This window comes from Periplaneta americana, chromosome 7 (assembly GCF_040183065.1).
Source record: "Periplaneta americana isolate PAMFEO1 chromosome 7, P.americana_PAMFEO1_priV1, whole genome shotgun sequence".
NCBI classification, from domain to species: Eukaryota; Metazoa; Arthropoda; class Insecta; order Blattodea; family Blattidae; genus Periplaneta; species Periplaneta americana.
Window position 1 is genome coordinate 80,312,371 of NC_091123.1, and position 18,480 is coordinate 80,330,850.

Genomic DNA, 18,480 nt, shown 5'->3' on the forward strand with positions numbered 1-18,480 from the left:
TTCATACGACTACAGGTATATATATAATTGTATTAAAATTGAAAGATAAATAAATATAATAAATTATGTCAACAATTGTGACTGAATAACTTCTATCTGTAATGTTTGATGTTCGATTACTTGTTAAAATCTACACATTATGATAGTAAATATAAATATTATCATTGGAGCTACTTATATATGAAATGGTTTAGACATTGCTTATCTGTTCCAGAAGATTAAGATATCATTGCAATTCTCATTTCTGTTTCCAATTTTTATTTTGTTCTTCTAGTTATCTCTTTTTCTAATCTTTTCTGCTAAAAGCTCATGGTATGTTGGAACTTCCTAAAGATAATTTATTTCAAGCCATTCTTCATCTGTATTGTAAATTTTCTTCCAATTTGTAGTTAGTGCCATAATTCTAGTTTTTTTATATTGTTTTTTATCTATTTTTGTTTCAGCCTTTTCAAATTTTGCTCTTTTCTTCTCACAAACTCCATTTAGTTTGTAAATATTTTTTTTAGTGGGTTATTTTACAACACTTATTTAGCGTCTGAAGAAATGAAGGTGATAATGCTGGTGAAATGAGTCCGGAGTCCAGCACCAATAGTTGCCCAGCATTTGCTCATATTGAATTGAGGGAAAACCCCGGAAAAAACCTAAACCAGACAACTTGTCCCGACTGGGATTCTAACCTGGGCCACCTGGTTTCACGGCCAGACGCTGTAAATATTACCCAAGTCCTTCAAATCTTGTAAACAAAGCAGTCAACTCCAAATTCAGTTACAGTGCCAATTTCTTTGTACACGTCATTTTATTCAGCACAGAAATCAGTGACAGACATCTTTCTCAAGATCTTTGCTATCATTGCACCAGGCAGGGACATGGATCAGAGAAAATTGTCGACTATGTCAGGGAGCAGGCAGCAGTAACCAGGATCATGGAGCGGCATGCGTTGTTATTGGCGATTTGATTATTCGAAATGTCGGAAATGTACAACCCAAGTTGGAGGTGGAATGCTATCTGGGAATCCATGTAGAGGAGGTGAAAAAAATGATCGAGTGGCAGAAACGTGGAAATTCGGATACTATCATTATTCATGCTGGAATGAACGACTTGCGGCATGTTCACTACGTGATGGCAGACCTGTGTGACTTGCTATCAGCAACAAAAAATATATATTCAATGGCGGCGATAATCATCAGCGGAATTGTCAGGCGACAGGATGTGAGTTGGAAGAAAGTGGGGCTAGCGAACAAGGCATTTGAATGGGTGGTGGAGCAGCTAGGTACGCGGTTTGTGGAACCCAACTCATGGCTAGACAACAGGGACTTCGGAAGAGACAGTGTACATTTCAACCAGGGAGGAGCAGCAGCAATGGGGGCTCTTTTCACAAGGGTGGCATCTTCAGCAGAGGACAGTGGAAACCAGGAATGACAAGGAGGCATCGAGGAGACAACAGCGGAGGAAGTGGCAGTGGAAACTGGGGGAGGTGGCGGCCGCAGCAGAAACAACAGGGATCAGTAATATTATGTCGTGTAATGCTAAGTCTTTAGTAGTGCTGCAGGTCAATTGTAGAAGCATTTATAATAAATCAGAAGTGCGGCAAAGAGATTTTCAGCTTCCTGGACAGCTTGAAACATGTTAAAGAGAATAGTGTATGCAGTGAGAAATAAAGGAAGGAATAGTTCTGCCTCCTTTAAAAGAGGTTATTAGAAGAATAGGAAGAGAAAGTGTTTTCTTTTGTAAAAGGGAGTAGAGTGTACACCAATGGGTAAATACAAGAAGAATTACAGTATAATGGTCCTTAACCCTTCCTCCCACATCTTTGTAAAAGTGAACCCCGAGAAATTCCAAGGCCGAGTACATAATAGCATACCTCTAGTGGGAAGAGGTGCGAAATCGGTCAGTGCCTACTACCTACATAGCCAGATTAGATTCAAGTTTCGAACTGTGAACATCAGGGCGTCAAAGCGTAAAGTGTTTAAGTTGGAAGATAAAGCAAACATTATTACTGATATTGAACGTGGTCTGTCCCAAACAGGCATTAATACTGTATGTATAGCAATATCAGTAGTATAAAAACAGACACTTCGGTTTTAGTGAACCTCGGATATAGTGAACGAAATATGCTGGTCCGCAAAGGTTCACTATGACCAAAGTTGACTGTATGTATGTATATATGTATTTATTCAACAATCTGTTTCTTCCTTTCAAATTCGGACCCACATGACCTCAGCAATGAAGGCACGTAAGTTGATTGTGAAGACTGGCTATTGCTTGAAACCATCTCTGTTGACTCATTTAGATGTCTCTTCTGGTTCTTTCTCTGAAACTCTTCCATCATCTCTTAATAGTTGTAAATCTTGTTCAATATCGACATCAACTGACTCTGCTTGGACAAAATAATTAATTATTCCTGAAAACGAATTATATTTTAAAGAATTCAAATCCGGAATAAAAATATCAATATCTATTTATTATAACAGAGACTTTGTTTTTACCTTGTAAATAATCCTTTAGTTCATATTTCTTTTCATTCACTGGTGTTGGTTTTCTGTTATGATACACACCTATTAACAGGTTTATAGTTTTTATAAGATTAATTCTCATCATTAAACTGAAAATGAAGCAAACACACGTGTGAAAAAAAAAAAGAAAAGCTATGATTGGTCTATGCACTGAATGGTACGAAAGACTCATTCAGACTAGTATACTTGACCTTCAACTCTCTTCTTTTATCTGCCTGCCTTAAGTCTAATTGCAATAAAAAAAGATGTCCCACGGCATTCAGCAGAAATGTTTTAATTTCTTACGAAAGAGCCCATCTTTCCTTACAGTAACACAAAGCTGCAACTTCTTAGTGATGGCAATGGAGATACGAGTACATGGGTGTCAAGCGATTTAAAAAAATAATATCTCGAAAACTAGGTCTTCTCTGGATGTAGAAATTTATGAGGTTTTTTATTTCATATGGAACACATGGAGAAAAAATTGTTGCGAAAATCCATTATCACTTGGTGAACCTTCCTTGTCAGTTATATCTTTTATACTGCATAAAACGTAGCATGTGGTTACATCTTTTATATTGCCATATCAAGTGGCCTACTTGTTTAATTTTGATTTTTACTATGAACATTAGTAACATGATATAAACATGCAGTTAATTTTCTTATGTAAACACTATGTGTCACTCAAAGCTGTATATGACTTGGGATATACTGTAGGAATACCACGGTCATTGTTCTTATTGTATCTCCAATGGGAGGAGTAGCCCTATTTTACATATGTATGCTAGGGCTATAGTTTTACGCAAAAAGGATAACCATAAAGACAAATGGAAAAGAAAAATAAAGTAGCCTACACAATGAAAACAAAACATAAACAATCCGTAATTTAGACATTGCAAAGCAAATATCAGGCATCAATTTGAGACATACAGAAAATCAGTTACAACACACATACGTAACACTTCTTAAAAGCCGTCCTCTATAACACAAATATGCAGCTTTCCATACCATATATAATAAATTAATACACAATAGCCACAGAACACAATCAAACCATAAATAAGACATTGCGATAACATCAAGCATTCCATAACTACGACTCACATACATAACAAATCAAGCATCCGCTACAACACATACACTTCAACATAACAGCCACACTTTTAAAAGTTACAAAGTTGACTCCCAAAAGAATAAATAGGACACTGTTACTTACATTGAAGAATGTTATTTTCTACAAGGTCTTAAACACATCAGTGATAAATTTGTGAAATTCCTTTAAGCAACATTGCTTCAGAAGAACTTTTGTTATAGGTGGTGTGAAAGTTACATCGCACATGCTAAGATGGGTTCCTAGTCGGTATCTCTTGAGTTCTTGCAGCGGGGACTGAAATAATAGGTGGTCGACTGTTTGTGTGGGGTGTTCAAAGGGACATGAAGAGCCGTTTGGGTTGTCAATATTGAAACGTTCAAAATATGAATTGAATATTCCATGTCCAGTCATAAATTGTGTGGATATGTATGATGGTTCATAATTCTTAACGTTTAGTCTATCTTTAACTGTAGGAAAAAACAGTAATTTTGTGATTTGGCCATTTGTATTATTTAACCACATCGCATTCCAGTCATTTAACATGTCAACCTTCATTTCCATTTTAACATAAGAGAGGGGTTGTTAAGTGTGTGTACTCTGTTTCCGTATTTGCAGCCATCTTGGCTAAATGATTTGCTTTTTCGTTTCCTGAGTTTCCTATATGGCCACGTACCCAATCGAAACATACATGTTGCTTACATAGTAACAAAGTTTCTCTAATACCAACTACAATTGGATCGAGGTTATATTTATCGTTAATCGCATAAAATTCGTACATTACATGGACTATTTACACTCCACTCTGTTGCTTTCTTCAGTGCTAGGAGTTCCTCCTGGAATATTGTGCACGCTGGTGAGAGACCATTTTGTTTGTAGGATATTTCAGAGTCTCTATCGCAAACAACGAAAGTGCACCCAACAAGTATACTTGGCTTTTCATTTCTGACAAAATGTAATGCATCGGTATAGATAAGGAGGTCGTGTTAACGGTCATTGTTACACAACAAATTATTTCAACTATATGTATACTTATTTTCGTGGAGAAAAAAAAAAACTTTTTTCACGATAAATTATTCAAAATAAATTACAATGCACAACTGCAGAGCAACATCAATGGTAGAAGGATGTAAGGATGTGGAAGACAGAAAAGAAGGAAACAATTACAATGCTGTGATCTACCTTTCATTCCACAGCAGATGATCTCTCTCTGGATGAAGATTGATGCGAAAAACATTCAATTGACGGTAAAAAAACAACAAAAATATATTTATTTCATAAATTAATTGACAAAGTATCAGTAATCTTCATTCAACCTTTGTCTCATATTTCTTTTCGGATTATTATTTAATTTTCTTTTCTTAAAACTAGCACCTGCTCCTCCGGCATCTTCTCCTAAACCACTCAGTGTCTTCTCTTTGAATTTCACTTGAGGCTCTGCTACAGATGGAACTTTTATTGGCACATATTCCTGCTCAGGAAGTTGCAGATCCACAGGTTCGGGCAGTCTGCACAAACATTGAACATCATACATACATTACTAATCTACAGAACAACATCACAGAGAGTGTATGTTTTCATATCACAATTTATAATGAAAGTGCATCTTCTTATTTGGGTGGATATTGAATGATTTCATTTAAATGTACATTTTTAATGGCAAATGAAGAAAATAAAATATATTGTTGTTTATAAATGATAACACATGAATAACTAAATTATTACAAGACTCATAAAGAGCATTATGGCACTGTTTATTTAATAATATGGTGAAACTAGCGCTGAGGTAGTTCTGGTGATTTCGAAAGTGAAAATCATTGAATTTATTAGGGATTTTGGAGAAACTGCACAGTGTTCTGCAAGAAATTTTTCTAAGTCGAATGATGTGATACTGCGCATGTGCAACATACAGATAAGTAAAGGAGCTACCATCCCATAGATAAAGCTAATGACTAACAGTCGTGTACTTACACCATTTTAGCACATACATTTCGCAGTAGCTGAACATACCAAATGGCGGCAATTATGATGCAAATGTTTACTGTTTCATCTATGGAATCTTTGACGACACAGCCTGACCAGAGTTCGAGAGGGGAAAGAGGGCAGTATTTCCTGATTCGAGCATAGTGAATGTATTATTCTTTATAATAATGATGAAGGAATTCCTAGTAAAATGGGTTCAAACTACAGACTGAGATTTAACAGAGGAGATTCATTATGTATACAAGTTTTTAGATTTTTCCTTTTTTTTTTTATATCTATAATGATGAATTATATATTTTTGGAGCTTGAACTCGGTGTTAATTGGTTCTTATGTTGGCGGATCCATAGATGAACTTTCCCTACTTTAAACACAATCTTTGGAATAAGACAGCAATCTTTTATACTCTCTCCACGTCTTGTACTTTCTGTTCGACCTGAAGTGGGTGTTTATTGAGAGGAAGATTGGCATAAATAACAACCTTCGTCACAGTGGAGGCAAATGACTTAGGGTTGGTAGCGCAAAATGCGCAGGAATTATGTTGGCACTCCTTCAGATGTTAGATAAAATAAAATTAAAAATAATTACAATATCCAATTTTTAAATGCTATAGAAAATTATCATTGGAAAAATCTACTAGAAAATCCTCATATAATTCCTGACCTAACATGTCCAGGATCCTTACTGATCATGATTGACTGGTAAACATTTACATAGGATTGGCATCCTGTCTACTCCAAACTGTTTATTGTGTTCTTAAGAAGAAGAAATGGATGTGAACAATTTAACACATTGTGAAGTACTTCAACAAAATTAAAGTCTTACATCTAAATACTAGAAAGCAAGAGTGAAAATAAATCTATTGCTAAATCAAGAGCATTAGATACCTATCTACATTTTCGGAGATAGCAAAAAAACAAAAATTTTTAAGTAGTGAATCATACCTAGTTTCTATGGTTTTCCAAGAACCATAAGGATCTACCCGTGGAGCTGGCCCCAAAACTGGTAATGACTCTTCTTCTGGTTTTGTGTCTTCTTCTTTTAACCTTCTGCTTTTCATTTTTTCACGTTCTATATATGCTCTTGTCTCTTCTTTTCTCTTGGCCTCTTCTTCTTTTCTTTGTCTTTCTTTCTCAGCTTCTTTTTTCAATTTCTTTTTTTCTTCCTTAGATTGTTCATCAAGAGACATAAAACCTTCTTCTGGAGGTTCCCATCTAGATTCTGAAAAATGAAGTCATAACATATATTTCAAGTAGGATATTTATGAATACAAACCCTGCTTTAAAATTCATACATACCTAGATGAATAAGGCGAAAACTTGCCCTACACGAACACTTTAGTTCTGGCAGATAGGGCAAATTTCCATGCACAAAAATAGTACTGGTACATATTTTTCATTCGTGGCAATGTCACATAGGATTTTGCCGAGATGTCTGGTGGGAGTTTACTCTTTAGTTTGAACTAGAAATAACTTTTTCCACGAATTGGAAGCTTTTATCCCCTTTGTCTCTACTCTCTCTCTCTCTCTCTCTCTCTCATTCTCTTGGGCTCCTCCTCTGTTAACCATTAGCATAGTGAATCTCAGCATAATCAATGATGCGTAGTTAACTAACAATTGAGGACCTAGATACAATCACAGCGTAAGTAGATTTAAGTTACTTTTAGAAATTGTAAGTCAAAGTTTTAAATTTGAATAACTGAACAATGAATACTACTTGTGAGGTTAAATGTTACACAGATTGTTGTTAACAATCAGCTAAGAAATTTCTAAAGTTTGTACTTTAATATCTTGCACAATTTCAAGGATATAAATAATTAAATTTTCTTAACATACACTGTTATTGCATAAAATGCACAAATATTATTTAAATGCAAGTTTTGACTAATTTATCAGATGAACATGAATGCACTGTGATTGGAAAACAGGTTTGGATGATTCTTTGAATTAATTAACATGATTATGATTCAGTTTAACGTTTTTATTTCCTTCATGAATTCTGCAGTGCTCGGGAAAAGTAACATAAGTCAGTTTCCACAAACCTTTTTTGATAATTTATTGACAACTTACACTGGTTTATGTTGATTTGATTTTTTTATGTATGAATTATTGTAATGGGAGAAATACTTATGTATTTTTTTCCAAGCGAGCAGATGTTCCGTAAGTTGTCAATAAATTATCAAAAAAGGTTTGTGGAAACTGACTTGTGTCACTTTTCCCAAGCACTGCAGAATTGTTACAATCAGATTCATTTTTAGAACTTTCTGACTCACAGCACACAGTTAAGACTCTTTCATACCACTATACATTTTCAGGTTTCAAATACTTTGTTAAAGAGAGTACATCAGCTCTTTTTTGTGATTTTACACTTGGCTTCTTTACACTATTTAATTTTAATTCATTGTAAGAGAGAAATTTAACCTTTTTATTTATGAATGTGAATGGTTAGAAGTTGGCAGTGTATGTTTGAGACCTAGATACATTGCCATTGTGATAATGAAGTTTCACATATTTCTGAATTGAAAATTTGTACCCTTTCGCAGTAGGTACTCTTAGGAACAATAGTTTGAGTGCTGAGGCCCAATCTTTTATCAAGTTGGCTGACATACATGCAAGAAAGGATACCGGTACTGGATTTTTTTCTGCTCACTTTCATTATGTTGATGTACTCTTCAACAGTTTCTATGTTTTCAACCTGAACATCCGAATCACTATAATTAGATACACTAGATCCATAACTATTATTATCACTGTTATGCACTGTTCTCGCACATATCTCACTAGTAAGCGCTATTTTGTCCTATTCACACTGTAGCCGAGGTATCAATTTTGTTCTGTGCAATAAGAGCGTAGCTCATGGCAACCATTTCTGTAAGCTCCTGACTTCTAGGAGCTGCAGACGGAATTAAGAAGTTTATCAGATAGCAGAAGGTTTAGGGATTTTGAAAACGATGTTTATGCAATAACAGCGTGAATAGACTTACACTGTGATTGTATCCAAGTCCTCAATTTGCGGTTTTGTACTGTACCTACCTGTTTCCTAATCATTTACCATTTTCTGAGAAAACTCATGGCAAATAACTGCCCTTCTTTCGATACAATAATGTTCTACCTTGTTTAAGTTTTGTGCGAAGTTACCTGTCTGAATAATAACTCACTGACTGGCATTAACAACCAGACTGGTAAAAGATACACATTGGGCAGATTCTGTATTATATAAAATAAATACTGTAGCACTGCAATGCCAACTGTGAGCAATTACAGGGATCCAATCAATCTATTACCACCTCTTTCAGTATCAGGAATACTGATAACATATATTTCCGTGAAGTTTTGGAAATCTATTTCTTGCAGAGTCACAGTTATTGTTTTTCCTTTATAATTTGTATGATGACACTATAAGAATTGTAGAGTAGTAAAACTAGAGGTCCTATGCCATATTAAAATTTGTGGCAGTGTGAGAATTAAAGGAGGGATGGGGGGATTTCCCCCCTATTGAAAAGTTATCCCCCCTCATAAATTCATATTAACATCCCTGGCAGGGATAACTTCTATCCCCCCCCCCCCACACACACACACACACACACACACAAAATATAATTGTTTTAATACGAGTATATGTACTTTATAAAGTACAAAATAAGCGTAGAAAATAATATTGATGTATTATCATCACCGGCAAGCTGACAACAATCAGTAACTTAAGAATTACACATCTTAGCTTAAGCCTGTTCACGGATATAATAAATTATTATTATTATTATGATCAAGATGCAAGACAAGCAACTCAGTGCGACCAAGCATTGAACCGTATTGAATGAGGATAATAATAATAATTTTATGTATGGTATTCTCTATCTAGGATTCTATCCCCCCCACCCCCCATCAGAAATCTTAATTCGCACCCTGGAGGCATATAAAAGAACTTTGCAGCATTCATCTGAGTAATATCATGAGAAGAAATCTCAAACTATCCATTGCATCATCCACCTATAGTTAACTACTTTTAGCTGCAGATGTACATAAAAAAATCCTTGGAGGAAAAAAGTAACATCTACCAAGTGCCTCATAGGAATAACATGAGACTTTTATTTTGTCCAATATTAGAGCCTTTAACTTGTCATTGTTTATCCCGACTCTACAAGCATGCCCATAGATGTCAGTGCCAAGAAGTGTAGGCCACTTAGTTGACAGAAGTTATCCAGAGGACACCACAGGCAGTGGATCTACATTACACTGATGATGATGATGATGATGATGATGATGATGATAGTGAAAAATTATTTGGATGTCACAGGGAAACCGAAGTACCCAGAGAAACCCCTGTGTTGCCTGGACAAGAGGCTTGTCCACACAAGTAGATCAGGGTAGATCGAATCCAGGTTCCTGGTTTATAAGTCCAGTGCACTAGCACTGAGCCACCATGGCGGTTTATAGCATCAGACATAAAATGTAACAAACAAATACTAGATAATTCTTTAGGAGGGAGAAGAGACAGAGAGTCATAATACAAGGCTTCTATTATATGTACTGATCGCTGGCATGGTGTTTTGCTTCTCGGCAGCTGGATATGTTGCAATCAGCCACACTTTTAAGTTAACCATGCTACATAAAACATGTATACAATTATTGTACTTAGGGTGACTAGACGTCCTTTTTTGTCCGCACATGTCCTCCTTTTTAGACCTTTGTCCAGGGTCCGGGCGGATTTAAAAAAAAATCACGAAATGTTCTCCTTTTCGTAACTTGTACGCCTTTTTCAAGTAATTTTCCTGTAGGTGGCAGCAGTTTTGACGGAATATACTCTTTGCCAACGATCAAAACTCTCTTTGCTCCTCTTTGTTATGGTCGTTGCTCAAAATCCTGATCACATATATAACAGATTGCTCATTCTTATACACTTTGATGGCAACAACTTTTATCAGTTTCACTATGCTGCCTTCTAGCTATTGCATAAGAAATCACGTTGTAACTCCCATTTGAATTGCATGGAGCAACTGTACTTCCATCTAGCGGTTGTTACTAATCGACAGTGGTGATCCTGGTGGTTGTTCTCTTCTACAAGTTACTGTTTTTAACATTGGGATGGCCAATCTGTTATATATGTGATCTGGGCTCAGAGGTAGCTAGTAAATCGAGAAATCTAGGTGCGATTGTAAATCTGAATAGATATTTTCTGTCCTCTTTAATAATAATAATTATAGTTCTCTTGACTTTCATATGTAGCCTAGCTAACTGAAAAATCATTATTGTAAGTTTTTTATAATATTATTTTGTAATAAAATAGGTATTGACATAATTCAAGGTATGATATAGGCCTAAGCCTAAATCTAAGTACATATTTTCTGTCCTCTTTTTTCGAACAATGTCCTCCTTTTTTAAGCTTTGTGTCCTCTTTTTTTGATCGATGTGAATCTGGTCACCCTAATGGTACCTCACAGAAGATGTTGGACATGTCGTCCTCCCTAGGCTAAACAGGTGTTGTATAAGGAAAACACATTCGGCTACTACAATGCTTCTGATCTCATTTGTTCTACTGATATATATGATATTTAATCTCTCAATAATTAAAATGCTCAATTTAAGAACAATGACAAAGTGTGTCATAAAAAATCGGACCGATTATTTATTCGTCTTGAGCTAACAGCACACCAAACTCCAACTTTCCTATCATGAAGAGGGATTTCTTGTACATGATGTGGATTTTCAATATGCCAGTAGCGAGTGTTTTTATTGTTTACACGACTAGTCAGATGGAACCATGCCTCATCTGAAAAGAACACGAGTGAGCTGTGGATTGATTAAACCTTCAGCCACTGATGAAAAAACCACTCACAATAATGCACTCGTGCTACTGAAGCGCCTTGTTGTAAACAATGGACACGTGTACACCTGTAAGGCTTCAGTTTTGCTGCTTTATGTGCAGAGGACACTGAAACTCCCATTTGTTGTGCTAATTTCGGGAGAGATTTTGTTGGCAACCATTCAAAATATGCGCCAATTTGGTCTAATTTGTATGTTTTTGCATGTATTTTTTTGTTTTGCACCCAACCAGTAGATTCAGATCTGTTCACAGTATAATGAATTGCAGAGGACTTCAATGATAGGTCGTAGTTCTCCTTCTGGTATATGATTGGTTCTTCGTTGTCCAATCCGGTTGAGGTCTGCATGGAGGGAAGTATTCATATTAAAGACTGGCCCTAAAGGAGAACCTACGACCTATCATTGGAAGTTCTTTCCCATAGAGACCCCTATATATATATATATATATATATATATATATATATATATATATATATATATATATATACAGGGTGTTTAAAAAATACGGGGCATAATTTCAGGTATGTATTTCCCACATGTAGACAATCAAAATAGTTCATTACAACATGTGTCCGGAAATGCTTCATTTCCGAGTTATGGCCTTCACAACATTGAAATTCACCGGAATGTTTTTCTTTCCGCAGGTCGTTGTCATTACAGAAGATGTTCAAAATGTCCACCTCCTGCTTGAATACAGACCTCACATCGATGTCTCATTGACCTGCGAACACGATCCCAAACTCCAGGAGTATTGCGTATGTCCTCAGAACATGCCACAATTCGATTCTGAAGAGATTCCAAATCAGGCATCAGACAGTCGTATGAGGAACATTGACTTGCAACGCTACCCTTTGTGTGCTGATAGAAGGAGTCATGTTCACAGCCTCCAGAATCTCCTCCTGTACTTCTGGAGTTGTAGATCTTGGTCGTCCCCTTCCCAAACCAGGAGAGTTAAATTTTCCATACTCGCACAGACGGTAATGGAGACGTACAAATGTCTTCCGATCTGGACATTGTCGCTGTGGGTAGCTCTCCTGGTACAAATGACGAGCCAGCGCAGCATTGCCGTCCGCCTTACCGTACATGAAGTGTATCTCTGCCAGCTCTTGATTTGAATACATGTCGCACAGTCTAACGCCTACACAACACTGAATGTAACCTTAGCCTCGGAATGAACTGTCAGAGTGCCCTCTTAATGTCTCCTTTGACGGCAACGACCTGCGGAAAGAAAAACGTTCCGGTGAATTTCAATGTTGTGAAGGCTATAACTCGGAAATAAAGCATTTCCGGACATATGTTGTAATGAACTATTTTAATTGTCTACATGTGGGAAATACATACCTGAAATTATGCCCCGTATTTTTGAAATACCCTGTATATACACAAGCTCACACACTATTTCCTTATCCACTGCTCTGAGGATGACCACAACACAGCAGTCGAAATGTCAGCCACTAGCACCAAGACATGATATAAACCCGGAAGTTTTTCCACAGACCATGTATATCGGCCACAGAAGCCTACGCCAGCAATCAACTAATAAAGCTTAACTAAAGATGGGAAAGACCAGACAGCTTTATATTGGGATACCAGAGGGCAAATTTTAAAAACATAAATCTCAGACACCGAAGAAAAGTACTATTAAATTCTCTCATAAAAACACTTTTATGAAAAAAAAAACATAAAATACTGAAAAATTCAAACTTTCATATACTTCAGTAAAATAAAGGCTTCGAGTGTGAATAATATTCGAGAGAGAAAGAATGAAATTAAGAACTTTAATTATCTCTCGCACTTGCCTCCAGTTTCTATGTGCCAGAAATATATATATCCTTGCTCAGACTTCGCCTCATACCAAAGTTTAGGTACTTCTGGTGCAGGTACTTCTGGTGCTGCTTCTTCTGTGCTTGGTTCTGTCTTGATGCTGGAACTAGGTGTGTCTGAGTCACACTTCTGTGATTTTTCAGAAAGTGTTTCTTTGAGAAGTTGCGAGGTAAGATCAGCATTTTCTTCCATGTCTTTCATGTAAGCCTTCATAGCCGCCTGAATAACATTTAAAATAATTTATTTAGAATTATGCAATGCTATGTTTTTTTACTTCAAACTGTTAGCCTTAATGGTGTAACCCGATTACAATAGGGGCCAGTCTGCTGTTCTGTTGCAGTTTCTTTACTGAGTTCCTAGATGAAACTTGTGTGTTTAGTTTGATAAAGAAAAAAAAATCAGATTTCTGTGGTCTGTGAAAAAAGTAAAAAGTCCATTGTCATAGGCCTATGAGAATTTGAGAAGTAAACTCAGTGAAACGTTTGGATTTAAATTGAATGCTCGTGGAGAAATGCTTAACATAAAAAAAATCGTGTTTAGTGATGCAGGAAACATTGTTACTAAACATAGAGCAGCATTTAATTTGGAACATGTGAATGCACTCACATGTTTAAAATCATGTATGAAGCAATATTAACTAGGAGAGTTTTCATATTTTTTTTTTTATTTGTGCTTGTCTCAAAAATGCCCAGAGGATTGACACAATAAATTATAAGCCTACCTAGTAAATATGTTAGTAAATAATTAAATAGTATTGTTTTGTAATACAACGATACAGTATATAGGCCTAGATACTCGTATATAATACATTTTTTACTTATGCTTATCACCAAACACATATTAAATTTAATAATAATTGTGTATTACAGTATATTAAATTATTTTCAAATCGATCAAAGCTCGATTAATCTATTGATTAATCCATTAAATTCAAATAGTCAATTCATTAAATATTTTGATCGATCGACAGCACTAAAAATAATAGAATCTGGAGACAAAATGAATGGTTGATTTTCACTGTCTCCAAATATGATCTATCAAGACTATTCTGAGCTCTGTTCATCTTGCAGTGTTGTCATTCCATTTACGACATGAGCTATCTGTAAAGTGAAATGAATTTCTAAGACTCTTTGGACATTATGCAGTGGCAATATCATTCATGTATCATTGACAGTATCACAGCCATGTGCAATTTGAAATCAGTTTAAATACTTATGAAATTTGACATTACTATGTTAAATTATACCAAGGGTCCAGGGGAATAACGATCAATGTCACACTTTCTTAAAAAAAAGTTATTCAATGTTGAATGTTAAAAACTCATTCACACAATAACTGAGAAACACTGAAATTTAATACAGATTAATAAATACGCTTAGGGATAGTATAAATGATATGAGACTGAGTCTTACATACTGTTTTTCACAAGAACATATTGTAACTACACTCTGGTATGGAAAAATGATCAATGTTTTGTAGTGATTTGACATTAGTTAAAGTTTTCAGAGTTTTCATCTTACATCTCAATTTGGTGGTGAAAATGCATCATCATCATCATCATCATCATCATCATCCATTGCAGAATGTTTTTAGTACTTGCAGGTCTTGAAATTTGGCATTGATTAAACACTAACAACAATGGTAACAAAATTTAATTCAACACCAATACAGTTTCGTCAACCTAATAACATATTAGGTCCCTTCAAACATGCCAATAAATCGTGTTCTTATTTTGTCTCATAAAAATTTAAGGACTTTGATCATTCTTCCATTTGGATTCAAATTACTATCTTTAATATTCTCGACTCTGATCACTTTTCTTCAATGAAATGACATTTAGAAGATAGTACCTGCTTGACCTCCTATAACAGGTGGCACCATTAGCTCATTTAAAAAAATGGACTTAAATTGTTATTCCCCTGGACCCTTCATAATATATAAATGAACAACCAAGACGTATAAAAGCTACTGAAACTTGTCACTTCTTCACTTCTTACCTCTTCCATTTTTTTCATTTCATCATCCACTTTAAGACTCTTCTGATGTTCCTGACGACTTTTCTTGCTAATTTCTGAGAGGCGTTTTGCAACATTCTCTTTGTGACGCTTTCCCTTTTCATGGAATTCAATACTCTGCAAATAAAGTTACGAAAATCACACAACAAAGGTATTAAAGAAACTCGATTCCTTAAAAAGAGACGCAAAAATTACGCATACATATCAGTTTCAGCAATTTCTTCAAACATAAGTAATTGCAAGCAAACCAAGCACCAATTATTATATTTACACGTAATTTTTAGAGTTATACAAGGTGCTCATAAAGTCAATATACATTTCACGAAAAACATACTGTGGCCCATTTCTGTTGTAGGTTCAGTGAAGACACGTCCAAGTATTAACCACTGCTGAACGAATCTCAGAGGTGGAATGCCGGTTAGGTGGCAAAAGCCATGCTGAGCTTCAGAGGGACTTTCAGAGAAAGTACCACAAACAATCAGTGAACAAATTCAGGCGAACAGGGTCTGTAGCCGATGGATGGCCTCCAGTCAGCCCACAACACATACAGAGGATGAAGGATAGCATAACCACTAGTCCAAAGGCACACACTCACAGACTGAGTCGTGAACTGATCATTTCCAAGTCTACAGTTGCAGCAGGATGGTATTTTCGACTCGGGCATCTTTCAACAAGATGGGACACCATCCCACTCTGCATATATTGTGCTATATTTCGTTTCATAATGTCTGACAGGAGATGTAAACATTGCCGGCAGAGGAGGACAGAAGTATAATTGCTATTCAGCCAATGAGAGAGGTCTCATTCCATAATTATCTTGAAGTTGGCAGTCTGAAGCATTCTACCCCCGCCCAACTTCAAGATAAGCATGGAATGAGCCCTCTGTCATTGTTACAATTCATTTTGATTTTTCAGATAAATCAGTTCAAGATTATAAATTTATGTAAAGTTTCTCAATCATATGACTTATCATTTGTTGCAAATTAATATTTGCTAATACATCTTACTAAAGAAAATATATGAACGTTTTCGCCTATACAGCATCATCAGATATTCAAATGTTACAATGATATCTAAAGCGTAAGTCCAATTCACTGTGATAAACATAACAATAAATTAAAATAATTAAATTAATTAAAATTATGAGTTATATGTAATGAGAGTCTAATATCATTGTAAGAAATGTGTTCAATTTGACTAATTCGTATATGGTTTTTTTGCTGACTTGCCGAAAATGTAATAAATAAAATATAAATATAAAATACATAGAACTCATGTTACATATTTTGTGTTTATTGCATAGCACTATTAATATATAAAATTGATAAAATATAAAAAGTTTGTACTTGTGTATATGTGATACACGTGAATTTTATGCAAGTATTGCTGATGTTGTAATTAATGGTTACAATGTTGTAATAATGTTTGTTTTGTATGTGATACAATTTGTTTTGTTGGAATCTTCTATGTATTATTGTTTATCAGATGATTCTTGACTTGTAATATGTACGTGTGAGATGAGTGCAGTGTTCATTCATGTTGATGCGTTTTTAAAGTATGCCAATTTGATGTTGGTCGTTTTGGATTCATAATCAGTGTGTGTATGCGATGAACTTATGTGAAAGTCTACTCATGTTAGTATTTGAAGAGATTTAAAAGTTTGACGTGATTATATTATGTGTATGTGTGCACTAAAGTGTGTGATGATGTGTTCTCGTGGATTTTCTGTGACTCTCATTACATATAATTCATGATTTTAATTAATTTAATTAGTTTAATTTATTGTTATGTTTATCACAGTGAATTATATTGGACTTACGTTTTAGATATCATTATAACATTTGAGAACTGTTTACAACACCATGGTGAATGACTCACAAGAGAGGCATACTGATATGAATTGAAGCTCAGCATAGCTTTTGCCATCTAAGCAGCATTCCACCACTGTGATTCGTTCAACAGTAGTTAATATTTGGACGTGTCTTCATTGGACCTAAAACAGAAATGAGCCACAGTTATGCTTTCCATGAAATGTACAGTGACTTTATGAGCACCTTGTATATAGAAAAACATGACACAAAATACAAGACAACTACAAATATACTTACTTACTTATGGTTTTTAAAGAACCCGGAGGTTCATTGCCACACATCAGTCCACGATCGGTCCCTATCCTGAGCAAGAATAATCCAGACTATATAATCATATTCCACCTCCCTCAAATATATTTTAATATTATCCTCTCGGCCTCCCAACTAACACTCTATATGCATTTATAGATTCATCCATACGTGCTACATGCCTTTCCCATCTATAGGTCTGAATTTAATGTTCCTAATTATGTTAGGTGAAGAACATAATGTGTGTAGTTCTGCATTGTGTAACTTTCCCTATTCTCCTGTAACTTCGTCCCTCTTAGTTCCAAATATTTTCCTAAGCACCTTATTCTCGAATACCCTTAACCTCTGTTCCTCTCTCAAAGAAAGAGTCCAAGTTTCACAACCATACAGAACAAATGGTAATATAACCGTTTTATAAATTCTAACTTTCAGTATTTTCGACAGCAGATTGGATGATAAAAGCTTCTCAACTGAATAATAACATGAATGTCCCATATTTAATCTGCATTTAATTTGCTCTCGAGTGTCATTTATATTTGTCAGTAGTACTGTTGCTCCAAGGTAACTTACTTGAATTTTTTCACCTTTTCAAAGGATATATTTCCATTTCGTACTATGTTCTGATCACGAGACATAATCATATACTTTGTTTTTTCGTGGTTTACTTCCAAACCTATCTCCTTACTTGCTTCAAGTAAAATTCCAGTGTTTTCCCTAATAGTTTGTGCATTTTCTCCTAACATATTCATGTCATCCGCATAAACAAGCAGCTGATATAACCCATTCAATTCCAAATCCTCTCTGTTTTTCTGGACTTTCCCAATGGCATATTCTAGAGCAAAGTTAAAAAGTCAAGGTGATAGTCCATCTCCTTGTTTTAGCCCGCAGTGAATTGGAAAAGCATCAGCCAGAACTGGCCTATACAGACTCTGCTGTATGTTTCACAGAGACACATTTTAATTAATCCAACTGTTTCTTGGGAATATCAAATTCAATAAGAATGTTATATAAAACTTCTCTCTTTACCGAGTCATATGCCTTTTTGAAATCTACGAATAACTAACTGATGTACTGTGGCCTTATACTCTCATTTTTTCTGCAATAATCTTCTCATAAGAATATAAATAAAAATAAAA

The 18,480-nt window shown here is 35.3% G+C and overlaps 1 protein-coding gene across 4 annotated transcripts in view; it reads right to left on the reverse strand.

The window, feature by feature from the left end:
• Positions 1 to 4,823: 4,823 nt before the first annotated feature.
• LOC138703222 (WW domain-binding protein 4) overlaps positions 4,824 to 18,480 on the reverse strand; it is a 129,591-nt gene continuing 115,934 nt past the window's right edge. For all 4 annotated transcript variants that reach the window (XM_069830934.1, XM_069830930.1, XM_069830932.1 and 1 more), the window contains 4 exons: positions 15,207 to 15,341; positions 13,185 to 13,428; positions 6,508 to 6,784; positions 4,824 to 5,090 (listed from right to left, as the gene is read on the reverse strand). In XM_069830934.1, the coding sequence (XP_069687035.1) occupies positions 4,880 to 5,090; positions 6,508 to 6,784; positions 13,185 to 13,428; positions 15,207 to 15,341 (867 nt within the window). In that variant the 3' untranslated portion in view covers positions 4,824 to 4,879. The remainder of the gene's footprint in view (positions 5,091 to 6,507; positions 6,785 to 13,184; positions 13,429 to 15,206; positions 15,342 to 18,480) is intronic.